The sequence below is a fragment of the Desmodus rotundus genome, chromosome 9 (assembly GCF_022682495.2).
Source record: "Desmodus rotundus isolate HL8 chromosome 9, HLdesRot8A.1, whole genome shotgun sequence".
NCBI lineage: Eukaryota > Metazoa > Chordata > Mammalia > Chiroptera > Phyllostomidae > Desmodus > Desmodus rotundus.
In genome coordinates, this window is record NC_071395.1 from 107788361 (window position 1) to 107815128 (window position 26768).

The 26768-nt window shown below is 58.3% G+C and overlaps 1 protein-coding gene across 4 annotated transcripts; it reads left to right on the top strand.

Moving 5' to 3' along the window:
* Positions 1 to 358: 358 nt before the first annotated feature.
* FMNL1 (formin like 1) lies at positions 359 to 26724 on the top strand. Of its 4 annotated transcripts, none has more exons than XM_053930717.1 (26): positions 359 to 796; positions 9492 to 9575; positions 11094 to 11207; positions 11865 to 11938; positions 12308 to 12391; positions 12768 to 12905; positions 14966 to 15074; positions 15674 to 15750; positions 15964 to 16057; positions 17177 to 17251; positions 17520 to 17630; positions 19696 to 19845; positions 20363 to 20464; positions 20632 to 20884; positions 21145 to 21432; positions 21604 to 21728; positions 22402 to 22604; positions 23043 to 23277; positions 23450 to 23518; positions 24174 to 24254; positions 24341 to 24470; positions 24627 to 24790; positions 25060 to 25161; positions 25282 to 25377; positions 25630 to 25750; positions 25914 to 26257. In XM_053930717.1, the coding sequence occupies exons 1-26, from the start codon at positions 668 to 670 to the stop codon at positions 26003 to 26005; spliced, it is 3300 nt and encodes a 1099-aa protein (XP_053786692.1). In that variant the 5' UTR covers positions 359 to 667; the 3' UTR covers positions 26006 to 26257. The 4 variants fall into 4 exon arrangements, with proteins under 4 accessions (XP_053786692.1, XP_053786691.1, XP_071075505.1 ...); XM_053930716.1 differs by lacking the exon at positions 25914 to 26257 and adding an exon at positions 26270 to 26724 and having other exon boundaries at positions 362 to 796; positions 11094 to 11177; XM_071219404.1 differs by lacking the exon at positions 25914 to 26257 and adding an exon at positions 26270 to 26724 and having other exon boundaries at positions 363 to 796; positions 21148 to 21432.
* Positions 26725 to 26768: the final 44 nt, after the last annotated feature.

Sequence of the window (26768 nt, forward strand, 5' to 3'; positions counted from 1 at the left end):
TTTGCCTCCTCTGTCCCGGAGCCGTGACCCCATTCACCCAGACCCCGCCAATTCCCCGGCGCGGAGCGAGGGAGAGCCTGCGGTTCTAGGACCCGGAGGCGCTGCCTTGCGTGCCGCCGCCTCTGCCTAGTCTCCGTCGCCTCCCGCTCCGGCAGGTGAAGCGGCACCGGCCGCCCCCTCTGCGGCAGGTGAACCGGGTCGGCAGCCCCCTCCCCGCCGCGCCATGGCTGCGGCGGACCCCTGGCCAGCACCCCGCGTCCGCCCCCTCCCTCCAGCCCGCCCCCGTGGGGCTGGGTGCGTAGCGGCGGAGGCGAATCGCGGTTTGCGCGCAAGGGGAGCGATAGCAGAAGTTAGAGACTCGCCGAGGGGGGAGCCCGCGCCGCAGCTTCCTGCCCCCGGCCCAGCCCTCTGTCCCCGGCGGCCTGCTGCCTGACTTCCTCCCCCCACCCCGCAGCTCGCTGCCCGGCTGCTCGGACGGGCGGCCGCGATGGGACGCCGCGCCCCGGCCCCTGTGTGCCGCTGAGCCGAGCTCCCGCATCGCTGAGCCCCCATCACAGCTGCCAGCCGCTGCTCACCTCGCCCCCCAGGCTCGGAGCCTCGTCTCCCGCCCCCCGGAAAGCTGGATTTCCGAGGCTGGAAGCGTCTGGCCGGCTGGGTGGGGACCACCATGGGCAACGCGGCCGGCAGCGCGGAGCCTCCCGCGGGCTCCGCCGCACCGTCACCCAAGCAGCCCGCTGCACCCAAGCAACCGATGCCCGCGGCCGGAGAGCTGGAGGAAAGGTTTAACCGCGTCCTGGTGAGTGTGACCTGCCGCGCTCAGGGCGCGGGCGGGGGTCGGCTGGAGCTCGGCGCGTGTCCCCGCCCCCGGGGGCTCAGGTACCGCTTGGAGATCCTCGGCCCAGTGGCCGCCCCCCACGGGGTGGGACTGTCAGTGGCTTCGTTCAGAGTGACTTAGCACTCTCCCCCCAAAACTTTCTTCAGTCGCCCAGTCTCCCTCCCCAAGACACCCTGCCCCCCTCCCCCAGCGCTCTTGGGTCTAAACTAAAGGTATAAGGAAAAATGTCCTGTGAGGAAGTTGGAAGCGGAGCACGGAAGGGGTTTCCGGGACACCCCCTTCCCCACTGCTCACAGGCCCAGACACCAGGTGCGGGTCTGGAGCATCTGTTGGTGTCTCAGGGTCAAAGATGGAAGGGGTCACATTTTCACCTCCTGGGAGTTGGAGACGAGCTGAGGTGTTTGGTCCTGATTTGTCGGTGCACGGGCTGCTGGGAGCTGGGTTGCCAGCTCCTGTCGAGGACACTTCTGTGTTTCTAAACCCCTGTGTCCGGGAGAGGTTGCCTATGGGTCCTTATCTTGGGCATCTCCTCCTACCTACTGAAGGGATTAAGGTTAGGAAGGGCGGGGTCAGGATGGGGTGCTCGCTGTGGCTTGGTGCGGAGCAAAAGCCTGGAAGCACCCTACTCTGCCCTCTGTCACCTGGCCCCCCCCCCCAGGGAACTGGGGGGCTTGGGGACTAGGCCCCTGGGGAGGGAGCCATCAGCTCAGGCTGAGCCTAGAGGCAGTCAGGACGGGTTTGGTGGTTGGCGGCTCCAGAGCAAAGTCAGGGCCTCTCAAGACCTGGTGGGAGGCAGAAGTAAGGAGAAAGGCCACTCCTTCTCACTTCCCTTTCCCCACCTCAGCCCTGTCCCAGGCTCCCCTCTCTAACTAATTGCCTGGTCGCCTGTCTGCTGTCAGCTCCCTTGCTGGACGCTGGCTGACAGGCGAACGAGGCTGTGCGTTTCCCCAGAGGCACTTCCCAGGCTGAGCAGGCTGGCACTGCAGATCTGAGGGTGGGGGCCCAGAGAGGCGCAGGCAGCAGAGCAGTGCTGGCTGCTGGCGGTGCTCGGTTCTTATCCCCTCTACCTTCCTGACATCATTTCCCCTCCCCTGGCCCTTAGGCCCTACTTGCCAGATCCTCTGCACGGTCCCTCCTAACAGTTCCTGGATTTCTTGGCTGCTACCCCCTCCCAGGAGAAAGGCTAGGAGGGGTTTGGAGGAGCTATGGGGTGGGGTCTGGCCTATTCTTGTGAAGGCATTTTGCTTGATTAGGGGAGAGGGAGAGACTCTGAGGGATACCTCACACCAGGCTAGGCCCTGATTCCCCCATCTCCCCACTTGCTCCCCCTTCCCCAAACCCATGGCCTGGCAAAGCTGAGTTGAGCTGAGCAGATGGGGAGGGGGGAGAATGAAGACAGACCGTGTCTGGGGGCCATCTGGGGAGCTTGAGCTGCTGGTGGATCCCTGGACTTCGGCCAGCCTGACTGGGGGGACCCGGGTCTGCCTTTGCCCCAAGCGTGTATCTGTGGGAATGGGACAGGCTCTCGGGGTTACCCACACTAATGAGGAGGAGCCCTGTGAATAATTCAGACCAATGGAAAATCCAAAAGTCAAATGGTGAGGTTCTGATGCATGTGTAGGACTTGATTGCTCTGCTGGCATTTTGGCCTTTGCTCCCATTGGCTGAGTCTGGCACTGAATGCCACTGGGGGTCCCTAAGTAGCAGGGTGTGGAGGGTGGAAGGTGGAGGCCCCAAGACGGGACTTAGAGGGTGTCCTGGTGGGGAACAGGGCTGTGGCTGGGTAGAAATCTAGGGCAGCACCACCCCCACCCTCAGGGCCCTGCGGTGTTTACACCTCTCCTTCTTCCTGGGGAGGGGTCAGCTTGTCCCTCATCCTGTAAGGGCAGAAAGCATCAAGTAATCAAACAGGCAAGCTCACTTGGCTGATTACTTGGCTCCTCTTACTTCCCACCCCCAGGGGCCTGAGCTCCACTGTGGGGTGACAGCCATGCTCCTTCCCTGCCCAGAGCTAAAGATTTAGTTAAACCCACAGGCCTGGCAATGAGGATTGCAGGGTTCCCCTTCCTCGGAGCACCACCTCCGTGGCCGGGCTGGTTCCTGTTGTTAGTGAATGTCTACGAGGAGGAGAACCTCAGACTGCTGAGGGTGAGGGGCCACCTCCTCCAGAGACCCCTGGTCTTGATGGGAGAAGCACTCCCCTTGGGGTCTAGTTACTTGGCCCCAGGAAACCTCTTCCTATCACTTAAGCTCCACCCTTTCATCCCTGGTAGGGAGTAGGATCCTGAAACCCCAAACCACTTCATGGCTCCTGGCTCTGGGACCCATCTTGTGGGTGGGTGGGGGGTACCCCCACCGTGGCCCACAGTGAGAAAAGGGATGAGGGGGCTTGCTCTCCCTTTCCCCATGGGCAGCCTTTCTCTCAGGAGTGGCTTCTGGGGGCTACTTTGTTACGAAGGTTGTAAGAGAAAGGGGTGCACCCCTGCTTAAAATGCAGGTGGGGAGAGAGAGCAGTTTGAGTCTGGGGTTTCCGGCTGCTGCCTTAGCAACATTGGAGGAGCGATGGCTGCCCAGCCACTGGGGCCTGTTACAATGGTGGGAAACCAGCCCGCCAAGCTCTGCACTCTCACCTCTCCTATGCCAGGCCCAGGGCTGGGTATCTTTTAGCCCCTGCAGGCCTTCCCCTGCCAGGCTGAGGGTTTGGGACATAAAGCACTGTTTCCAGGCCTGCTAGAAGGGCCATGCCTCTGGTCAGGCATTGGACACTCCTGGTCTGCCTGGGCAGGGAGGAGCCTGTCCTTGGGCAATGGGGTCAAGGGAAGGTGCCCAGGATGCTGTGCTAAAGGCTGAGAGTGATGCTGGTACCCAGGAGGAGGCTGAACCACTTGGAGAATTTGCATGATGGGGCCTCATGCCCTGGAGTGCCCTTAGCATGTGCCTAGGGTCACGGGCACTTGGCCAGGCTATGTGGGGAGGTCAGGACAGCCCCAAGCAGGGTGCGGAGGCTGGGGTCCTGCTTTCAGCTGGGCCCCTTCCCTGCTGGGGCCAGGTGGAGATCTCCAGTTTGTCCGCCTGTGACAGAGGTGCTGTCTCCTTGACCAGCCCCCTCCTCTGGGGAGGGGCAGATGAAGCATGTAGGCATGTAGCTGGGGGGTCTCTTAGGCCCCGTGCCTCCCCTCCCTGGGGTGTCTCACACAGAGGATCCCAATGCAGTTGTGGCCATGCGGTCAGATGTTGGGCTGGGCAGAGGCTGTGGGTTGACATTCCCAGCAGGCAAGGCTGGCACAGGCTGACCCTGGAACCCAGGGACGTGGTAGGCATGATTCACACTGAGTGACATCTGGGGCCAGTTGGCAAAGAGCTGGGTGAGATGGACAGGAGCAGGTGGGGCTGCTCTTGGGGCTGCCTCTGCATTCTTCCCAGGAACGTGGAGACCTGGGAGGTGGCTTGGGCCCCCTTTCTCTGCCCTGCTACTCACAGGAAAGGCAGAGTAGCTTCCTGGGCTGGGGGTCACGGCGCTTGGGGGTGGGATTTTGTCTTTGCCTCTCTGAGCTTCAGGTCTCCTCCTGGATAAGAAGAGAATGATGGCGGCCTCCTAGGACGGTTGAGAGATGGAGCAGGGTTGCCGGGTAAACGAGCACTTGCACAATGCCTGAGAGGGGCAGGTGCTCAGGAAACAGTCTCCACCTCGAGGAAGGGGATGAGGGAGTGGGTCTGGTCCTCTGCATCTCTGAGCCCTTCTAGGTGAAAGAGCCTGGCTCTGCCTCTCCCCCTACCCTCATCACCAAGACCAACCTAGGTCGCTGTTGTTAGCCATCAGACGCCAGGCTGCCCTCCCTGCCATCATGCAGGTTAGGAACAGTGGGGCCTCGACTGAAAACTGCCTGATGGCCGGAAACCACGAGAGGGAGGACCCACCTCTCCTGGAGGGTGGGGCAGCGGTGGTGCTAACGGTAGCTGGTAGCTGTGTGCACATGTGGAGGGGGTAGGGAGGCCTCCACTTCCCTCTGAGAGAGGGTGTGCTGGTGGGGGGGTTCCCCAGTGAGTAAGAGCTCAGTGTGGGCAACAACAGGAAGCGTAGGGTGCTGGGTGGCAGGAAGTGGGGCAGGCTGTTCCTGGTTCCTCAGACAGGGGAAAGGGGCCAAGCTGCCTGCAGAAGACCCTGGGGCATCAGGACCCACATTTTTCATAGTCCTCAGTGCTCCCTCTTCCAAGGAAGGTGAATCTTACCAGCTTGCCAGCCAGGTCACTTTGAGCAGGCGACTTAATCTCTCTGCACCTCAGTTTCCCATTTGTGAAGTGGGTATTGTCATAGTATCAATTCTGTGGGCTTGTTGTTGAGGTTTAAATGAGCTCATAGATGTAAAGCACCTAGAATTGAACCCAGCCCAGAGTGTTTTGGGAGAATTTATTATGTTGCTGTGCTCCTACCAGCCTGGCTTTATGGGCCGCCCCTCTGCCCTGGCTCCTACCCTACCTGCCCCTTGTCCCTGCTGTGGGAACCCTTGAATCCCTGGTGGGAGGAGCTGTTAGCTTTGGGGGTTCTCAGCACCTGATTCTAGGCCCTGGTTACCCCACAACCCTCTCCTGTAAGCCTGGGATTTCTTGTGAGAGCCCCAGAAAATCTCTATGCTGGAATTTTACAAAGAGGATAAAGTGGATTGTTTTGGAAATAGGCTGAGAGCTTCGAAGCCCAGGTTAAGGCCAGAGAGATGTGGGTTGGGGGAAGATGGATAGGGAAGTGGGGACTGGGGGACAGGGCCACTTCTGGGCTCGTCAGGCTATGGAACTGCTGCAGAGCTGGTCTGAGACGGGGTTTGGTACCCAAGTTCAAGAGCATCTGGGGCTAGAAGGATGGGCCTCAAGGGGAGAGGGTGGGTAGGTGGATTGGAATGAATCTCAGGTTAAATGAAAGTGAAACTGGAGGGTGTGGCTGTGTCCTGCTGTAGCCAGAGCCCTTTCAGTCCCCAGGGACACCCCCTGATGTCAATACTGGGAGGGGCATGGTATAAACCTTGCAAGGGGCTGGTCTTGGGTGAGCGAGGCTGGAGGACCCTCCGGCACTCAGAGAGGTGGGGGCCGGAACAGGAGACCTATCCCCACACGTTCTAATAGAAATATTGGGAAATCTGGCCCTTTTCTTAGCTATGCACCAGGAGACGAATCCTCCTCCTCCTCCTGACCCAAAGCATTAAGGGCAGCAGGGAAAGGGGGCTGAAGGGTCAGTTCATTCTTGGCCAAGCCTTGGTGACGGATCTGTTCTATCTGGATGTTTCCACTAACTTCCACTCGCCACACGATCCCTCACCTTGGTGTCATAGATGAACTACCCCCAGCCCCAGATCTGGGAAACTCCTCTTCACTCTGGTGCATCACCAAAGGGTATTACTATTGGACCAGAACTCAGCTTCCCCCTGGGGGTTCCCAGGAGCTCTGTGAGTCTATGAGGCGGCAGGGGAGTGTGCCCACTTTATGGGGGCGGAAGCCAAGGCTCAAGGAGCAAAGAAGCTACAGGGCTGGTGGGCCCAGAGCTGGGTCTCACATTGTAGCTACCCCTTGCCCCTCTCCCCTCACAGGAGGCAAGTCTCACACATCTGGACCCCCCCCCCCCTTCTTCTGTTCTATCTGAGCTGTCGGCCAGACCTCTACTTGTCTCCCAGCGCTCAGTCCCATAGTGCTGCCTCCTCCTGGGAGCCCTGGGTCTGGGGGTCTGTTCTGGTCTTGCAGGATGGCCTCACCACACTCAGAGTGAGTGGCATCCACTGGCCCTTCTCCCGCTCCCTAGGGTGCCCGTCTCCTCGGTGGGCACGACCAAAGAACAGCTGCTAATTAGCGCTCAGCGCTGTCAGAGCTATTTCTGATTTCGGAGCCTAAATTTAGCCTGACTGGCAGGCTGGTATGTAGGCCCGGGGGCCCAAGGAGGCCCAGGTGGGGAAGGGACAAAGGGGTGCCCTGTCCTCCACCACTGTTGGGACAGGTGTGTCAGTTCCGTCAGAGGCTCCCCTTCCCCACTAATAACGAAGGGGCCGTCCTGGGCCAGGGCGTCAGTTCAGAGTCAGCTCTGGGCTTGAGGCCACCCAGCTCCCCTCTTATGGCTTTCGTGACCTTGGGCAGGTCACCAGTCTGTGCTTGCACCTGTAAGATGGGAATACTAACGGCACCAGTGACGATGGCTAGGGTGCAGGGTGGTCATCCCAGGACAGGGCTCAGAGCAAAAGCTGGCTCCTGCAACTGTTGGGGTGCGCACTGTGGCTAGTTGCTGCCTCTAGAGGTGCCACTGGGATCCTTCCAGGAGCCAAACAGGTCCCTGGGGTGGGTGAGGGCCCAGAAGGACCCATGTCGAGACGTGGCTCTCCCCTGTCAGGCTCAGCCACCCCACACTTCCCCCCCCACCACCTTCCTCTTCTCTGGTTCTGGCCTCCGCTCCAATTTCCCTGTTATTGCCTTCCCTCTCTCCCTGCTTCCTCCTTCCCCCTCAGCCTTGCCTCCTACCTGGGCCCTGCCCTACCCTGGGTCTCTGTGGGGTGGGGATGGACCAGGAGGGATGTGGTGGAGGAGAGGGGAGAATGGTGCCAGGGAGACCTCCCTGGCTCAGCTGGACCCTCCCCATGGCCCCTGCCTGGAGAGCCCCTCCCAAGTGGCAGGAGCTGCGCTGGCTGGTGTGGGGTTGGGGGAGGTGACAGATGAGACAGCAGCAGTTTCCTCAGTCAGGGCTCACTTTCACAATAGGGGTGAGGAATGATGTATCCCCATGCCCAGCTGGGCCGGGGGCAGGGGAGCTGGTAGAAGGGCCGTTTTACCTCTCATCTGGAACCCCAGACAGAAAGCTTGGGCAATGCGGGTTGAGAGCACCCAGCTTCCTGTTTGGGGCTGACTGATGGCAGTGATTTCGGGGATGAAGTCTGGCCAGAGACCCAGAGGAGGCTCAGCACCCCAGAGAGGAAGCTGGCTGAGGAGCCTCAGGTGGGGGTGGCCCCCTCTCTGTTCTAGCTGGGGCCTCCTCTCGGGGCAGCGTGAGCAGGTGGTAGGGGCTCCCTCTCACATCACCCGAGGTGACTTAGAGCTCCTTGGGGGCTAGAAATGTCTTTTTGGGTCTGGCACAGGGTAGGCCCTCTATAAGCCAGGGGTTTACTGAATCGGGGTGAGTCAGCATCGTCATAGGGGCTGTTGGGAAGACACGCTTAGTCCCAGGGGCCCCGGGAGCCCAGAGTGCCGACAACAGAAGTGATTCCGCAGCCCGAGGCAGGGCCCTGTGCATGTCCCTGCGCATGTCCTGTGGGTGAGAAGGTTGACAGGGACACCACACCCATGTCACGTGTCGCCTGGGGAGGACCTAGGCAGAGTGGTGCTGATGATTCTTAGCCCCCGAGGGGAGTCCCAGCCTGAGCCTCCAGCACCACAGACCCAGCACGCTGTCAGCACCCCCCACGCCCTGCGGCAGGCGACCTTTTCCCTGGAATTTCCCCTCCTCCGCCCCCATGGCCATGATGCACCTCCTTGGAACTCCCTGCCCTTCTGACCTCAGCATCAGGGCCGGCTCCACCTCCTTCCTTCCAGAAGTGACGACATGTGAAGGGGCTGCAGAGGGATGGAGAAGAAGGCTGCTGTTTGTCCCTGCTGCAATAAGTTTTCTTGTCTTTTTTAAAAATTATATTTTATTGATTATGCTATTCCAGTTGTCCCAATTTTTCCCCCTTTGCCCTCCTCCACCCAGCACCCCCCACTCCCTCTAGCCATCCCCACACCATTGTTCACGTCTGCGGGTCATGTGTGTAGGTTCTTTGGCTACTCCTTGTCCTACACTGTCCTTTACATCCCCATGGCTATTCTGCAACTACCTACTTGTACTTCTTTTTATTTTTTTAAAAGACTTTATTATTTTATTTTTAGAGAGAGGAGAAGGGAGGGAGAAAGAGAGGGAGAGAAACATCAGTGTGTGGTTGCCTCTCACGCCACCCCACTGGAGACCCAGCCCGCAACCCAAGCACATGCCCTGACTGGGAATTGAACCGGTGACTCCTTGGTCCGCAGTCCATGATCAATCCACTGATCTACACCAGCCAGGACCTACTTGAACTTCTTAATCCCCTCGCCTCTTCACCCATTCTCCCGCATCCCCTCCCATCTGGCAACCACCTGGGAACTAACTTCTTTTCTGCAAGAAGTTTTCTGGTGTTTGTGAGACACTGGTCCTGGGCCAGGAGTGTGCGCAGTTGGTACCTGGTGGCTGCACTTGGGCCTGGCTGCAGATGCCCCCCTGTTAGCTTCTCACCCAAATGGGAGAGAGGAAGATACCCCCTTATCACACACGGGGAGATGAGCCCAGAGGTGCTTGCGGCCCCAGGAAGTTAAGCTGAGAACCCGCACCCCTGCCCGCATGGCAGGTGTGCCAGGGAGGAGGTCAGGCCTGGAGGTGGGCATACTCGGATTCACATCCCTGTCCCTTCCTAGATGTCTGGCCCAGGGCAAGGGCTCCACCTCTGTGCCTCAGTCTTCTTATTGGCTGATGCTACTTGCCTCCCAGGGTGAGGGTGACAGGGATTCATGTGAATGATGGACCTACTTAGGGGGCTGTTCCCTGAAGATGCCCATGTTCCACCCCCACCCCCTATTGGGGCCCCCAGCTCAGGGTCTTCCCTTGTCTTCCCCTCCCTAGAACTGCATGAACTTGCCCCCGGACAAGGTCCAGCTGCTGAGCCAGTATGACAATGAGAAGAAGTGGGAGCTCATCTGTGACCAGGTGGGTACCAGGACCCTCCTACCACTGGGACTCCCTGCCCTGGCCAGGCTGGGGCTGGCAGGAGAGGGGCGCTGTCAGGCCACCCATAGGACCAGGACCCTACCCAGAGGCCAGTACAGCATCTGGGGAGGGTGCTGGGGTGCTGGGGGCATCTGCGGGACTCTGGAATCCCCTTCTCTTGGACATGGGCCTCCCCAGGGACCTTATGAATCCTGAGCAGGGCACGGTCTGTCCTCTGAAGAGCTGGCAGGGGCTTCTGAGCTTCCTGGAGCAGCCTCTGTCGACCTTTCAGCTCTGGGTGGGGGAAGAGAGGTGGTAACCCCAGGGTTGGACGTTTTTGCCTGACCCCAGGGGAGGCAGGCAGGCTCCCTGTCCTCCTTTTACCTTGGGTCCAGAGGAGCTGCCCTCAACAAGCAGCTCACCGAGGTCAACCAGTTACCAAGCGGTGTGGCAGGGACTAGAACCCTGTAACCTGGTGCTCAGTCAGGTGCCTGGGCTCGCTGCCTTCACAGCTCACTGGCTGCCCAGGCCGCCCTGGCCCTTCCAGCTTTTACGGCTGCTGTCCATGGTAGCAGGAGGACCCCTCCCACTGCCTGGCAGGGCGGGGCCTTATTGCCTCACTGATTTAGGATGGAGGGAGGTTGGCCTGTAGCGGTGGTGGTTGGGGTGGGGAGTGGGGAGCAGGGATTCTCCCCTGGGAGCCTGGGCTAGGCCTACAGCAGCTGCTAATGGATGGGAGGAGCTGACAGGGCAGGAGTCTGGGGGTGGAGATAGGGAAAGGGCTGGGCCTTGGGGAGAGGGTGGGGAGCTGCTACCAGAGCCTTGGAGGCTGTAGTAGGGGTCCCTGCCACTTGACCTGACCTCTCAGGTTGGGCTGAAAGGCCTGGGAGAGGGGGGAGGTGGAGAGCTGGGCGGATCTGAGAGGTCTGGGCTGGGAGGGATGGGAGCCCTTCAGGGTGGGGGGCCTTTGATGTGGCCCCTCCTCTTTGTGTGAGTGGCTACTGGAGCACTGGGTGGGGCCGGGGAGTCAGGAGCGCAGGAGATGAGCGAACATGGGTACCTACCATCCCAGGTGAATGGAGAGCCATGGTCATGTCCTGGGGAAGGGGCCATCCGCCTGTAGAGGGCCTGGGCCCTCCATAGAGCCCCTCCAAGTGTTCCTCTTCCCTGTACTTCCAGCTGGGTGTGGCCAGGGCGGGTTTTTTGGGGGTGGGAGGGTGCTTCCTACTGGCCTGAGTCCCCTCCTCCCAGGGTGGGGTGTGTGGCCGGCCTGACCCCTCTGCACTGCATCCCAAGGCTGTGCTAGGGCTGTGGCCTGTGAGGCCCCAGTGGGAAGGAAAGGCCAGGCCCAGGGCCGGGGTCTTTTAAAGTGGACTGGATGATTGGTTATGCCTTTGGTATGTCACAGGGGTCTTAAGCAGCCTGGGACCTCCAGTCACAGCCGAGAATGGGACACTGGGACAAGGGCTGGTCACTTGCCCTGGCTGGTTCCCTGCACACCCCCCTCTACCTCCCTAGGAGCGGTTTCAAGTCAAGAACCCCCCCGCAGCCTACATCCAAAAGCTGAAGAGCTACCTGGAAACTGGTGGGGTCAGCCGAAAGGTAGCAGCGGATTGGATGTCCAACTTGGGGGTACACATCTCTCCCTTTTTCTCTGTCCCTCTCCCCTGCCCCTTCCAAGCTCTGGGCAGCTGGAGTAACTGTGTATAAACTTTCCTGTGGTTGTGTGGGTGCACGTGAGCGTGAGTTCACAGGGGCCTGAGAGTGCCCTGGGCAGGCACTCGCACAGGTTCCTCTGCATAGCCTGTGTGTGCTCACAGGGGCACACGTGTGTGTACTTGTGTAGGTGTGTGCCCTGTGTGTCTGTGCACATGTGTGCTTTCTTGTCCACATGGGGATGTGTGTGTACCCTTGAGTCCACACACAGGGCGTATGTGTGCCCCATGCATCTCTGTACGGACGTGTGGGCACCTTATATCTGTGTACCCAGGGTGCTTGTGTGTACTTGGGGTGTTCACGTTTGAATGTGTGTGTACCCTGTGTCCCTGAGTACATGCAGCTGTGTGTGCATTGCGTGTCTGTGTATGGAGGTGTGTGTGTGTGTCCTGAGTGTGCACGGGGGAGTAGGGGTAGCCTAGGAATGCTGACTGTCGGGCAGGTGTGTGGAGGTGGTGGTGGCGGTGGGTGAAAGGCCAGGTGTGAGGGGAGGGCTGGCTGCTGCCTCAGGGCTTGGTGGGCCTGTGGGAGGCTGGGCTCCACCCACTAAACTCCCCTGTTTTTGGCCCTCAGTTTAAGAGGCGAGTTCAGGAGTCCACTCAGGTGCTGCGGGAGCTGGAGATCTCCCTGAGGACAAACCACATTGGGTGAGCCAGGGCTCAGAGTTCGCTCTGGAGGGCCCAGGAGAGTTCTTCCTCTAGGAAGTCCCTGGGGCTTCCCTTGCTGATCCCCTGCCCAGCACCCTCTCCTGCACCTGTGATGCCTATGGGCCACCTCTGGGGGGAGAGTGTCCAGGACAGCTGCCCTGCCTCCTCTCCTACCCACCCCTGGAGGCGCTGGCTGGGCTCTGCGTCCTGCCTGAGCCCCTAGCAACCCCAGGCATAGCTGGGTCCATGACAGGGGCTGCTTGGTGTCTTCCCGGAGGGGAGTGCACCCAGGGCCCTTGCCTGCTCTGGGCACCCACTCTGGGCAGGACCTCCTTCCTGGCTGGAACTCAGGGAGCCCTCGCCCCACAGGTGGGTGCAGGAGTTCCTCAACGAGGAGAACCGTGGCCTGGATGTGCTTCTTGAGTACCTGGCCTTTGCCCAGTGCTCTGTCACGTAAGTCCCGCACCCTGGCCCACCTGCTGCTCCTTGGAGTCTTGGTCCATCCCTGTACCTTGCCATTCCTCTGGTGGCTTCCATGCAGTGCAGCCAAAGCCTACCCTGGAACCTGCACTTGGCCCTGAATGATGCCTCTTCCTGAAGGCCTGCTGTGAATAGGGAGGGATGTATCTTGGGGCAGCCAGCTGGGACATGGGGTCGTACCCTTCTGTGCCCCATTCCTTTTCCTCCTACTATGCCCAGCATGGTGCCGAGAACACAACCTCCTCCTCCTGCCCCCTAGTCTCTCCTGCAGAACTGTCCCCCCTCACTCCCCCCACTCCTCTCTTCAGGGCCCCGCAGTGCTGGCTTCCACTCCCTTTCTGACCCCCAGGTATGACATGGAGAGCACGGACAATGGCACCCCCAGCTCAGAGAAGAGCAAGCCCCTGGAGCAGTCCGTGGAAGATCTCAGCAAGGGCTCCCCGCCATCCTTGGCGTCACAGCCCAAGAGTCGCCACCTGACCATCAAGTATGTGGGCCCCATGGTGGGGTGATGGGGAGAATGGAGAAATCACCCCTAGACTGCTGTGCCCAGCCAGACTTCCTCTGGGGATGGGGGTGGGGTGGCCTGGCATTGGGGGTCAGAGTAAGGGCCTCAAACAGAGCTTGGGACATGGGTGTGTTAATAAGCCTTCAGGGGTGGGCACGTAGAGGCTGGAATCTGGGTGGGTCTGGAATAAGGAAGGAGTTTCTGGGTCAGTGGGACCCCTCTTATACCCATCTAACCCCAATTTTCTTCCATGCGGCCTCCAGGTGCCCCCCTTCTCCCCGGTACGTAGTTGCCTGGGGGCAGGTGCATGCCTGGTGGTCTCCTGGGTGGTGGGGTGGGGCGAGGCCTTTGACTGATGCCCCTGCGTTTAGCTGCTGGGGATAGGTCATTCCACCCTAACTTAGGGCCTCCTGTTGGGAGGTGGGGAGAGGGAAGGAGATGGCCCTGGAGCCTCATGTGGACGCTCAGCTTCCACCCTTCCTACTTTGGGTCTGGGGGACTAACTTCATATTAAGACCCAAACGCTCACAACATGTTTCTTCATTGATTCATTCATTGAACAAACATTTTTTAACATTTACAATGTATCAGGCATGGCAGCAGGTGTTCAGGAGACTGATTACCCTGCCCTTGGGACTCCCTGGTCTAGTAGGGGACAACGTGTGACAGGATGTCGTGGAGGTGTGACTAGGAGCTCTGAGAAGAGAGGCAGCCACTGCCTGGGGCATCAGGAAGGCTTCCTAGAAGAGATGACACGGGAACCATGTCTTATGATGAGGGCTTTACAATCCGTGATGGGGACAGGGAAGGGCACTCCAGGCAGAGGGAACAGCATGAGCAAAGACTCAGAGGCAGAGCTGAGCAATGGTGAGAGAAGGGCGATGGGCAGGCAGAGGGGCCTCACAGTGCTGGGTATGTGACAGAGCAGTCAGGAGGACCTGATGTGGCCGTCACAATTGGTACGTCCTGCAACAGTGAAAAAATCACGTTTTTTTTTTCATTTTTTAAATTTTTAAAAAAGATTTTACTTATTTACTTTTAGAGAGGAAGGGAAGGAGAAAGAGTGGGAGAGAAACATCAGTGTGTGGTTGCATCTTACGTGCCCCAAATGGGGACCTGGCCTGCAACCCAGGCATGTGCCCTGACTGGGAATAGAACCAGCGACCCCTTGCTTCTCAGGCCAGCATTCAATCCACTGAGCCACAGCAGCCAGGGCAAAATCATGGTTTTTAGCGAAGAGTTATCAAACATGTAGAGCACCCACTCTGTGCCAGGCACTGCTCTGAGCACATACCACAGTCCCAACAACTCTTTCAGGGAGGTGCTATTGTTATCATTCCTGTTTTAAAAATGAGGAAACTGAGGCACAGGGGGATTGAGTAACTTGGTCAGTCAGTGGTGAGCTGGGATTTGAAGCTAGGCAGTCAGAATTCAGTCTAACTCCCAAGATGGAAGATAAGCCCATGGGGCCGGAAGCGGAAGCGCCACCTTGTGGAGGGCATTTCTGTGGTGGTTCCCAAGCCTTTACTGTCTTGCCTTTTTTTTTTTTTTTTCTTTAAAGATTTTATTTATTTTTAGAGAGAGGGGAAGGTGCGGAGAAAGAGAGGGAGAGAAACATCAATGTGTGGTTGCCTCTCATGTGGCTCCCACTAGGAACCTGGCCTGCAACCCAGGCATGTGACCTGATTGGGGATCAAACCAGTGACCTTTTGGTTCTCAGCCTGAGCTCAATCCACTGAGCTACACCAGCCAGGGCTTGACTACCTTTTCTTATTGGCTCTCCATGCCCACAGCACAGTCACCCTTTTGAAGGCCAAGTTGCTGTTAAGGGTCTTTGCTTTCCTGAACCCCTGCTCACAGCCTCCCCTGCATGCCAGGCCCCAGGCCTCGGGACTGAGGACGCCTTCCTGCCCACAGCCAGACTCTTTGGCTGCATAGATGTGTCCGCCTCTTGTCCCAGAGGCCATCTGAGTGGTGGGGGGACTGGGAAGCCAGGTTTGGGGCTCTGACCTCTGCCGCCTCCTCTGCACCCCACCCAGGTTGACCCCGGCCCACAGCAGGAAGACCCTGCGGAACTCCCGCATCGTCAGCCAGAAGGACGACGTCCACGTCTGCATTATGTGCTTGCGGGCCATCATGAACTACCAGGTCGGTCAGCCAGGCCGGTTCTCACTGGGGCCACCCAAGCTGCTGCGGTTCCAGGACCGCCTGTGCCCTGCCCCTGCCCCCCACTGGAGAACCTGGGCATCTGGGCTGTTGGCTCAGGGTCTTGAGGCTGACAGTCTTGAGGGGAAGCCCATATTTCTGAACCTTCCTGATCAGGTCTTCTAGAGCATCCCCAGACATGACTAGGAGTCTGGGTGTGTGTGCCTCACTCACGTGGGGACCTCGGCATACCCACCGAGAAAGGCCGGCCACCAGGCCCGTGGGGAAAACAGTCCACGTGGGTCATTTCATCTGGAGGAGTGATTAGTGAAGCTGGGCCTCCCCCCTCAGCCAGCCTTTGAGGGCTCACTGTGTGCAGGGCTAAGTCCTGGGACTTTTGAACAGACAAAGGTATTTAAAAAGAGGGACCAGGCTTTGGCTGCCACAGAAGAGCTGTGGGTGGATATAAAGAACTCTCGAATCTTGAGGGCAGTTAGAGACCAGAACGGTATGGCGCTGGCAGACCCAGGGGGTCAGGGCAGGAGGGTGCTGGTGGTCCTGGGGGGTCTGCCTGGAGCTGCTGACCTCTCCCCTCTCTCCAGTCTGGCTTCAGCCTCGTCATGACCCACCCAGCCTGTGTCAATGAGATCGCTCTGAGTCTCAACAACAAGAACCCCAGGTGAGGTCCAGGCCCCTAACCTTCTCCATATCCAGATTCTCTTGCTACTTAACCCCTTGCCTCCTCTGCCCCGTGCCCCCCATTTTCAGGACTGCTGCTCCGGCTCATTCCACCCCGCCCATCAGCTTCCCTGTCCGCCACGTGCCAGGCCCCCGCACACCCTTGCTGTGGGGCCTGCTGTTCTCAAGGGACAACCTGCCCTTCTCTCCCCAGAACCAAGGCTCTGGTGCTGGAGCTGCTGGCGGCTGTGTGCCTGGTGCGGGGAGGGCACGACATCATTCTTGCAGCCTTTGACAACTTCAAGGAGGTACTGGGGGCCCCAGCCAAACATGTCCTTGTCCTCTAGAGTTGCTCAGAGCCCTGAGGCTGGCAGTTGTGGCCTCTGCTGGGGGTGTTGGGTAGACATTTGGGGAACACAGGGTAGGGACAATCTGGGGTGGGGAAGCTCTGAAGAGAAAGTGCAGAATCATATGGGGGAACTGCCTGGGGTGACAGGGACAGTTATGGACATCTGCTGACCCTCAGCCTTTTCAGATCTAAGCTGAACTTGATCTGTACATCTCAGAGATGCTGACTCTGGTGAAGAAGTAAATGCTTAAGAATATGATGCAGAAGGCAGCACACAGCATTCATTCCTTTAATGAGTATTTATTGAGCACCTACTGTGTGTCAGGCACAGAGTGGGCACTTGACATACATTGGTGATCGGTGAAGAAAAGAAATAAGTCAGGGACCCCCAGCCAGTGTGGCTCAGTTGGTTGGGAGTTGTCCTGCAAACTGAAAGGTCACCGGTTCGATTCCAGGTTGGGGCACAAACCTGGGTTGCGGTTGGGGTGGGTGTGGAAGGCAACCGGTAGACGATGTTTGCCTCTCTCTCTCCCTCTCTCCTTCTCACACACATGGGTGTTTCTCTCCTTCTCTTTCTTTCTTCCTCCCTTCCCCTCTCTAAAGTCAAAAATTAAAATGAAGTTTACAAAATTTTGAAAAAGAAGAAATAAGGCGGGGAAAGACAGATAAACAACAGAATAAACGAGCAAACTGCATGTTGGAAAGTGATGAATGCCACGGGAAAGTCAGGGCTGCTGTCGGGGAGGGGAGCCGGTCGCAGGGTGGGCACAGAAGCCTCCGTGAGAAGGCGAGGTCTGAGCAAAGCTGTGAAGGAAGTGAGGGACACACCCGCCAGACCGATGGATCAGCAGTGTGAATGCCCGAGGGGGGAATGTGCCAGGATGCCAGTGTGGCCGGAGGGGAGTAAGGGATGGGGAGGGCTGGGAGAGATGGAAAGAAAGGGGAGGTTTTGAGCAGAGGAGTGATGCGGCCTTATATTTAACTTGAGGGGAGCCTTTAGAGGCACAAGGATGGCAGATGGAAGGTGGCTTAGGAGGTGTGCCACTTGGCGCTCAGTGACAGCCACTCTCCCACCCAGGTGTGTGGGGAGCAGCACCGCTTTGAAAAGCTGATGGAATACTTCCTGAACGAAGACAGCAACATCGACTTCATGGTGAGCTCAGGGGCCTCGCCTGGGCTTCAGTATCTGCCCTGCAAAGTGTGAGGGCTGATGGCTGGTGGGGGAGGCGTAGATGTGATGTCAGAGAGGGGGAGTCTAGAGGGGGGAGATGTGGGGGAAAAATAAGGGTAGGGACCAACCTGGGTTAGTGGAGTGAGACATGCGCAGAGAGAGGGGGCTTGGGAGGTAAGTGGAAGGCAGAAGGTGCTGAGGACCCCCCACCCAGAGGATCACAGACCTGCTCATGTCACCCACCCCCCAGGTGGCCTGCATGCAATTCATCAACATTGTGGTACACTCAGTGGAGAACATGAACTTCCGTGTCTTCTTACAATATGAGTTTACCCACCTGGGCCTGGACTTGTACTTGGAGGTGAGCCCTGCACTCTCCCTCAGACTGAACCATCTGCCCATTGCAGAGTATCGCTCAGTAGTTGGCAGCATGGGTTTTAGGGTCAGGCAGACCTGGGTTCAAATCCTGGCTCTGCCACTTCCTAGCCCATGTGACTTTGGATAGGCCTCTTGTCTCTGAGCCTCAGTTTTCCCATCTGTAACATAGGAGAATCTTAGAGATAATAATGATTCTCAGTAGGATGGTGTCTGCCACATAATAGGCACCCAGCCCATGGGGCCAGGCGCTAGAACAGGGTCTAGGTGGCCCTGGTCTGGCTCCGGGAGCACATATTGAGAGTGCAGAGACACCAGGCAGACGTGGGAGCGGGCTCACCCTGGGTGGGTCCCGGTCATGGAGGAGTTCTTTGCCTTGGGGAAGGTGGACAGAAAGGCTCGGTGCTTCCTGGCCTCAGCAGAGAAGCTGCAGCTTTCTTCTCTAATACCTTTGGGAGGCTTCCCAGAGGAGCAGAGCCTTTGGGACTGGAGTTATTTTATTTATTTACATTTAAAAAATTATTGTTATTCTGTTACAGTTGTCTCAATTTTTCCCTTTTGCCTTCCTCTGCCCAGCCCACCCCCCTCTCACAGTCCATCCCCACCCTGTTGTCCATGTCCACGGGTCACTCGTACATGTTTTTTGACTGATCCCTCCCCCTTCTTTCCCCCACTATTCCCCTCCCCCTCCCCTTCCCCTCTGGCAGCTGTCAGTCTGTTCCAAGTTTCCAAGTCTCTGGTTCTAGTTTGCTGGCTAGTTTGTTTTGTTCATTGGATTCCTCTTGTAAGTGAGATCATACGGGGTTTGTCTTTCACTGCCTGGCTTATTTCACTTAGCATAATGTTCTCCAGTTCCAACTATGCTGTCACAAAAGGTAGGAGTTCCTTCTTTCTCTCTGCTGCATAGTATCCACTATGTAAATGTACCTCAGTGTTTTTAATTCACTCATTTACTGATGGGCACTTAGGCTGTTTCCAGCACTTGGCTACTGTAAATAGCGCTGCTATGAACATAGGGGTGCATAAGCTCTTTTGAACTGGTATTTTGGGATTTTTAGGATACATTCCAAGCAGTGGAATTGCTGGGTCAAAAGGCAGTTCCATTTTTAATTTTTTCAGGAGATTCCATACTGTCTTCCACAGTGGCTGCTCCAGTCTGCATTCCCACCAACAGTGCACTAGGGTTCCCTTTTCTCCACACCCTCTCCAGAACTTGTAGTTTGTTGATTTATTAATGATGGTCATTCTGACAGGTGTGAGGTGATATCTCATTGTGGTCTTAATTTGCATCTCTCTGATGGCTAGTAATGCTGAGCATTTTTTCATGTCTATGGGCCCTCTGTACGTCCTCCTTGGAGAAGTGTCTACTCAGGTCCATTGCCCATTTTTTAACTGGATTGTTTGTCTTCCTGGTGTTGAGTTGTATGAGTTCTTCATATATTTTGGAGATCAAACCATTGTCTGCTGTGTCCTTGGCAAATACGTTCTCCCATACAGCCGGTTCCCTGGGATCGGATTTGTTAAAGCCGGGATTAACAGCAGGCTAGGGTACTATAGTTACACAGTGGAGTATTATTCAGCCATAAAAAGGAATGCAATACTGAAACATTCTACAACACAGATGAGCCTTGAAAACTTTATGATAAGTGAAAGAAGCCAGACACAAAGCACCCCATAGTGTATGATTCTTTTATATAAAATGTCCAGAATAGGTAAGTCCCTAGAGACAGCCGATCGGCAGTTACCGTGGGTGGGGGAAGAGGGAATGGGGAGTGACTGCTGACGGGGACAGGGCTTCTTTGTGGGGTGATGAGAATGTTCTGGAAGTAGATAGTGATGGTTGTACAACCTTGTGAACATACTAAAAACTACTGAATTGTACAGTGTGAAGTAGTGAATTTTGGTCTATGAATTATATCTCCATAAAAAATAAAGGAAGGAAAAAAAGCCAGCCAGGGCTCAGGCCCCTTCCTGCGGGCTCTGGTGGTGGGGGGAGGTACTGGAAAGGCCTCTCACACCAAGCCTCACCCGCCCTTCCATCTGGGAGACAGAGGCTGCGGCTCACAGAGAGCGACAAGCTGCAAGTGCAGATCCAGGCCTACCTGGACAATGTCTTTGATGTGGGCGTGCTGCTGGAAGACACTGAGACCAAGAACGCTGTGCTGGAGCACATGGAGGAGCTGCAGGAGCAGGTGACCCTGGTGAGAGCTGCTCCTGAACTCCGCCCAGAACACAGTAGGCCCACAGGGCCCCACACCGGCATCAGGCACGGGGCCTGACACTGGCATGTCTACCTGGCTCCTGAGTTTGACCTTGAACATAAATCCTAAATCCTCTGGGTGTCTTTCTCAGTGAGTGTTCGTGGAGCCCCACACTGTGCTGGACCTCTGAGGAAGGCAGGCCCCTCCTCTCCCAGTGTGCTCGGCCCTGGGGCCCTGACTTGGGTGGAAGGTCAAGCTGGAGGCCCCACCCAGCTCAGTTTCCTCTTCACCTACCTCCCCCCATCAGTGGTACCTTGGATTCCCCTCCTGAGAGAATTTTAGTGTCCTCAGTGCCTCACCCATTTGGGCTCAAGTGCCAAGCTCAGCCCACCTGCATCTGGGCTGAGTACGTCAGGAAGCCTCCCCCAGCCCTCCAGGCGTGTCTGATGCCTCCCCCTCACTGGTGGTGACAGTGCCCGGCAGCGGGTGGGAACTCACCATGTGTCGGGTGCCACAGCTGACAGAACGGCTTCGGGACGCGGAGAACGAATCCATGGCCAAGATCGCGGAGCTGGAAAAGCAGCTAAGCCAGGCCCGAAAGGAGCTGGAGACCCTACGGGTGAGGCTGGGGGCATGGGCCAGGCCAGGGGTGACATGGGCTCCCAAGAACAGACCAGTTGGGGCTTCTAGGCTTGATACCTCCCTCCACTCTGGCAAGAGGATGGGGCTCAGTGCCAGGACTCTAGGCGGGCACTGACGCCCCCCCCCCCCTCCCCGGGCTTGCAGGAGCGCTACAGCGAATCCACTGCCATGGGCGTCTCCAGGCGTCCGCCTGAGCCTGAGAAAGTGCCTGCCCCTGCCCCAGCGAGGCCCTCGGCCCTAGAGCTGAAGGTGGAGGAGCTGGAGGAGAAGGGGTTAATCCGTATCCTGCGGGGGCCTGGGGATGCAGTCTCCATCGAGATCCTCCCAGTTGCTGTGGTAACTCCAAGCGGCAGTGACGCCCCAAATCTGGGAGTGCCCACCGGTTCTCCCAGCCCAGGTGAGCAGGAGCTCCCAGCTAGGTGGTGCAGGGTGGGGGAACCAGGGCTTGGAGAGGGAGCCTAAGGACACCACCTGCAAGAAGAGTTGGGTAAAATAGGTTTGGGTTGTGGACACTGCTCAGGTAGGTGTGGATGGGTAGGAAACAGGACCAGTGCGCATGCGCATGCGTATGGTGGGGAGGCGGAGCCAAGACCACCCAAGGCAAGAAGTTGACACCTCCCTCTCCTCCCTATCCTCCGTACTCCCGCCCACCTGCAGCAGAGCCAGTTCCGGAAGCAGCAGCCCCGCCCCCCCCACCCCCGCTGCCTGGACAACCCTCCCAGCAGGAAGCCCCACTCGGGGTGCCCCCACTGGCCCCGCCCCTCCCAGGCAGCTCGGAGCCCCCGCCACCTCCACCACTGCCAGGCCTATCGCCACCACCGCCACCACCTCCGCCACCACCACCACCGCCTCCTGGCATAGATGGGCTGGTGCCTCCGCCACCCCCACCGCCTCCTGGAGGTCCTCCTGATGCTGTTGGAGGGCCCAGCCCAGAAATGGACACTGGTGAGTGGACCCCAGGGCTGGGAGTAGACGAAGGCTGGGGCCCTGGCCTTAGTGTCCTCAGGACTCTCCTACTACCTCCTGCCGGCCCTGCCCGCCCTTGCTGGGCCCTGGTGCCCTCCAGCCATCCCACCTTCTGCAGCCGCAATACTGACCATTCCCTCCTGGTCCCAGGGGTGAAGGCCAAGAAACCGATCCAGACCAAGTTCCGAATGCCACTCTTAAACTGGGTGGCCCTGAAACCCAACCAGATCACGGGTACCGTCTTCACTGAGCTCAATGATGAGAAGGTGCTGCAGGTGCGTATGGCCTTGCTGGTTGCCAGGGTGGGCACCAGAGAAGGAGGGGACTTGCCTGATCATGCTGGGCGCTAAGAGTGGGCACCTCCTCCACCCCATTTTACAGTGACGACACGGAGGCCTAGGAATGGGCAGTAAACCAAACTGGATTAGTGAATCTAGTAGGCAGTGCATCCTGACTCTCGCGGAGGCTTTCTCTTTCATCCCTGCGGAAGGGCACATCCCTCCTCCGCGTCTGGCCTCTCTCTCCTCCTTTCAGGGCCCTTTCCCATCTTCCCACAAACAACCTGGGCTTCAGCCCTTCCAATTCCGCTGTGTTTTTCAAAAGGCACGTGTTCTCTGGCCTCCAAGCCATTGCTCAAGCTGTTCCCTCTGCCTGAAATGCCCTTCCTTTCCCCCGTTTGCCCCTGGCCAATTTAGCTCTTCCTTCAGCTGTAACTGCTAGGAGCCTGAGTCCTGGGGGTTGGGTACTGCCCCTCTCCTCCTCAGTGCTCCCTGTGCTTCCCCTGTATCCCCCATCAGGGCCTGCAGTCAGGATGAGTCAGTGGTTTGTTTCTCTGCCAGTGGCCAGGTCAGGGCAGGGCAGGTGGCTCTAGTACTGAGCATGGTGATCAGCCAGGAATGTACCAGGCCCCAGCCCACTCAGCCCTGCTTCCTGTCCCTGTGCCCTCAGGAGCTGGACATGAGTGACTTCGAGGAGCAGTTCAAGACTAAGTCCCAAGGTCCCAGCCTGGACCTCAGCACTCTCAAGAGTAAAGCAGCCCAGAAGGCTCCCAGCAAGGCCACGCTCATTGAGGCCAACCGGGCCAAGAACCTGGCCATCACCCTGCGCAAGGGCAACCTGGGGGCTGACCGCATCTGCCAGGCCATTGAGACGTGAGTGCCCCTGCGTGGGCTTGTGGGCACCCGAGCCCTCCTGCTAGTCCAGGGCTGTAAAAGAGCCCCAGTTATGGGACAGAGCCCGCCAAGCTTTGTATCAACCCTGGTCAGGGACTCTGGGTGGGGAACCTTATTCCCATTTTCAGGCTGAGAAACTGAGGCCGTACTGTGAGGTCACGCCCAGAATGAGATGTTCCCATTCCCTCCCTGCCTCCCTGCCCAGCTGTGGGCACTCAGGCTCAGGCGTTTCAGCTGGACATCTGCCACTGATGTACCATGGGGATCCTAGGCTTCCCAGTTGCCAACTTCCCTTGACTCCTATCTCTTGTTCTCTGAAGCTGTTGGCAAATAGCAAATCCTGAAGTTCATTTATTCAATCAAGGAAGGGGAGGGGATCTGGTGGGTGTGGAGCAATACCTCCCCCTCTGCTTCCAGGTACGATCTGCAGGCCCTCAGCTTGGACTTCCTGGAACTGCTGACCCGCTTCCTGCCCACGGACTATGAGCGCAGCCTCATCGCCCGCTTCAAGAAGGAGCAGCGGCCCATGGAGGAGCTGTCGGAGGAGGATCGCTTCATGCTGCGCTTCAGCCGCATCCCGCGCCTGCCAGAGCGCATGACCACGCTAACCTTCCTGGGCAACTTCCCGGAGACTGTCCAGCTGCTCATGCCGGTGTGGGCGGGGCAGGCAGGGTGGTGTGGGCGTGGCCTGGCTTGAGGATGGGGAGAAGCCTGCCCCAAGCCTGGGCTTCTGGCCCAGGATGGCGTTTGAGTGCACTTTAGCCTCCTATGGGCTTGCTCCTACACAGCCCCAATTTACCTTGCCTCCCCATTCCCTCCCCCAGCAACTGAATGCCGTCATTGCAGCCTCAATGTCCATTAAGTCCTCTGACAAACTCCGCCAGATCCTGGAGGTGAGTGGGAGCCCAGGGCAAGGGTCTGGGAGGTAGGGTCCACCCTGACCCCTTGCTTACCCTGGGATGTCAGAGGGAGACTCAGGCCCCGCCCTGCACATCTAGGATGCAACAAATATAATGCTCCCAACTCTCACATACAGGCTCAGGGTGGGGGTGGAGGCCATGTATAGGGTGGGGGCAAAAGAATAAACTCCCAGAGTTTATTCTTGTATTATTTATCGTTTTATTCAAAAGTGGATACAGCTGTAAACCTACTTTTGCCCTGCCCTGTAGAGAGTGTCACACCTCAGACCCTGCCTGAGGGCTCAGCCCCTCTGGGGGTCACAGTGTAATTAGTAGAGAACCCACACCTGCCTCAGTAGAAATGGCTGTTAGCAAGGCGGCGACTCCGCAGGCTGGGAGGAGATGTTGGCAGCAGAGTTTTGGGGAGGAATAGCAGAGGACGACGTTGGGTCCGCCGTGGTGTTAGCCGTGCACATGGGTCAAACATGAACACTGGCATGTACATGTGTCACAGACCTGAGGGGTCCATGGAGGACTGCAGTGAGGGCTGAGTTTGGGGCTTGCTCTTGGCCACCTTTTCTTGTGTAATTTGTACCTCAGGGGCTTTCCTCGGCCCAGCACCCTGCTGAGCTCTCCCCGCCTCTCCTAGATTGTGCTGGCCTTCGGCAACTACATGAACAGCAGCAAGCGTGGGGCGGCCTATGGCTTCCGGCTCCAGAGTCTGGATGCGGTGAGGGGCGAGAGAAGGGGTTCCTTGGCTTGGGCGATGGGGGAGGAGGGCTGGTGGCCCGTGGCTTATAACAGGTCCTCACGCAGCTGCTGGAGATGAAGTCGACTGACCGAAAGCAGACACTGCTGCACTACCTGGTGAAGGTCATTGCTGAGAAGTACCCACAGCTCACAGGCTTCTGCAGTGAACTGCACTTCCTGGACAAGGCAGGCTCAGGTACGGGTGGGCCGTGCCCCCTCCCCACTCCTGACCTTGAGAGGGGCTCAGCCCTGGGGATTCATATGGATTGGGAGAAAGCAAGGGGCCCACAGGATATAAATGGGTGGGAGTCCTGCCTCTCTGATTCCCGCCTCTCTACCGCCCCATCCCCAGTGTCCCTGGACAGCGTCCTAGGGGATGTGCGCGCCCTGCAACGAGGCATGGAATTGACCCAGCGGGAGTTCGTGCGGCAGGATGACTGCTTGGTGCTCAAGGAGTTCCTGAGGGCCAACTCACCTACCATGGACAAGCTGCTGGCAGACAGCAAGACAGCGCAGGTGGGCTGGGGCCAGCCAGGCCCTGGAGGTGGGGAGGGCGGGGGTGGGTGGTGAAGGGCTACCTAGGTGGGGTTGAGTAACCAAGGCTTGGAGTGGCGTGGCCACAGCTGGGACACTTTGCGGGGTGGAGTAGGAATGAGAGGCCACCTGCCAGGAGAAGCAGAGATGGACTGGCTAGTGTGTTAATGGCGGGGGGGGGGGGTGCATACAGAGCTGTGGTCAGGCGTTGAGGGGTCCATACTGATGGGGCTGACGGGCTGTGTCTGCAGGAGGCCTACGAGTCTGTGGTGGAGTACTTCGGAGAAAACCCCAAGACCACGTCCCCCTCCATGTTCTTTTCCCTCTTTAGCCGCTTCGTCAAGGCCTACAAGGTATGGGTTTCTGGGAGGCAGGCTGGCACCACTGCAGGGCGCTGCAGCCTGTCCACGTGGGCAGAGGGAGGGGTACGTGAGGGAGGCCTCAGCTCATGGAGACCTACCTTGGCCTCTCAGAAAGCTGAGCAGGAGGTGGAACAGTGGAAGAAAGAAGCAGCTGCCCAGGAGGCAGGCACTGAGACTCCGGGCAGAGGGGAGCCCCCAGCATCCAAGGTAGGCAGCTGCCCCTGAGCTTGGTCCTGGGGTGCAGGGATACTGGGCGTCCTCCCCCTAAAGGTCTGGCACTCTTCCGCTCCCTCATTTCCACTGACAGACCCTGCCCAAGGCGAGCAGCCTGGGATGGGAATGGGTTCCTTCTGCTCAAGCCAGCAGTGGGGGATTGCTCTGGGGGACCACACAGGGTATGGCGGTGTGGTGGGGAGGAGACCCAGAAACTGCAGCTACATACCCTCCCTGCCCCCCCAGTCCCCGCCCAAGGTCCGGCGGCAACAGATGGACCTCATCTCTGAGCTGAAACGGAAGCAGCAGAAGGAGCCACTCATCTATGAGAGTGACCGTGATGGGGCCATTGAAGACATCATCACAGGTGAGGGCTTGGCCGAGACTGGTGTGTACTTGGTCTGTCCTCCTGTCCTTCCTCCAGCCACCTCCCCACCCTAGGGGTCTGGCTGCCTCGCTGCCTCTTTGCTACTTTTTCTGTCTTTTTTCCTTTTTCCTTTCTCTCCCCCGTCCTCCCTCCTAACCCTCAGTGCTCAAGACAGTGCCCTTCACGGCCCGCACTGGCAAGCGGACATCCAGGCTCCTCTGTGAGGCCAGCCTGGGAGAGGAGCTCCCCCTCTAGCTCTCAGGTACCTGGGTGGCCTGGTCTCTGAGTCCAGTGGCTTAGCCTCGAGGGCCCTTGCGGGGACTGAGGCCTGTTGCCATCCCCTGCTGTGGCCATGCATGCTGAGGTGTGTTAGGGGGGTCTGGTCAACACAAACAGGAGCCCTCCTTGACTCACACAACCCGGGCCCCTAGAAGGGGAAGGCCTGTGCCTCGGAGTGGTAGTCCCACCCTTGGGCGGATTCCTTCCTGGTGGGTGAATGCGCTGTCTCCTCTCTGCCAGATCTTCGGAATCAGCCCTACATCCGCGCAGACACAGGCCGCCGCAGCGCTCGCCGGCGACCCCCTGGACCCCCAATGCAGGTCACCTCGGACCTTTCGCTGTAGCTGCTATTTCCGCAGATGGACTTTGGCACTGGGGGAGGGGGCTAGCCGGGGGGCACAAGGAAGGGGGTCCTCAGCTCGGCTGGGCCGGGCAACCCCTCTGCCACTGTCCCCTGCCATGGGCCCATCTCAAATGGGCCGGTGCACCCTCATCTTGCTACAGGGGACGGGATCGCTGGCCCCTCCCCCCAAATGCTGCTTGCAGCACCCCTCTCCCCCCAATAGCCATACTGTACTTAGCCTCAGCGGGAGACTGCCCCGTAACTTATGAAGTGCAACCTCACCCCCACCCCGCCTTCGGGGACTGTCCATGGAACTTATTTTTGTACAAGATTAATAAAGATGTTTGCAAAAGATCTGCATCCGCTCTGTGTCCCCCGCTACATTCCAGCCTGTTT

Coding starts and splice junctions, on each gene's coding strand:
- FMNL1 (XM_045190024.2), top strand. CDS start 668: ATGGGCAACGCGGCCGGCAGCGCGGAGCCTCCCGCGGGCTCCGCCGCA. Junction 11,208..11,864: donor ATTGGATGTCCAACTTGGGG/GTACACATCTCT, acceptor TTTGGCCCTCAG/TTTAAGAGGCGAGTTCAGGA. Junction 17,631..19,695: donor GCCTGGACTTGTACTTGGAG/GTGAGCCCTGCA, acceptor TCTGGGAGACAG/AGGCTGCGGCTCACAGAGAG.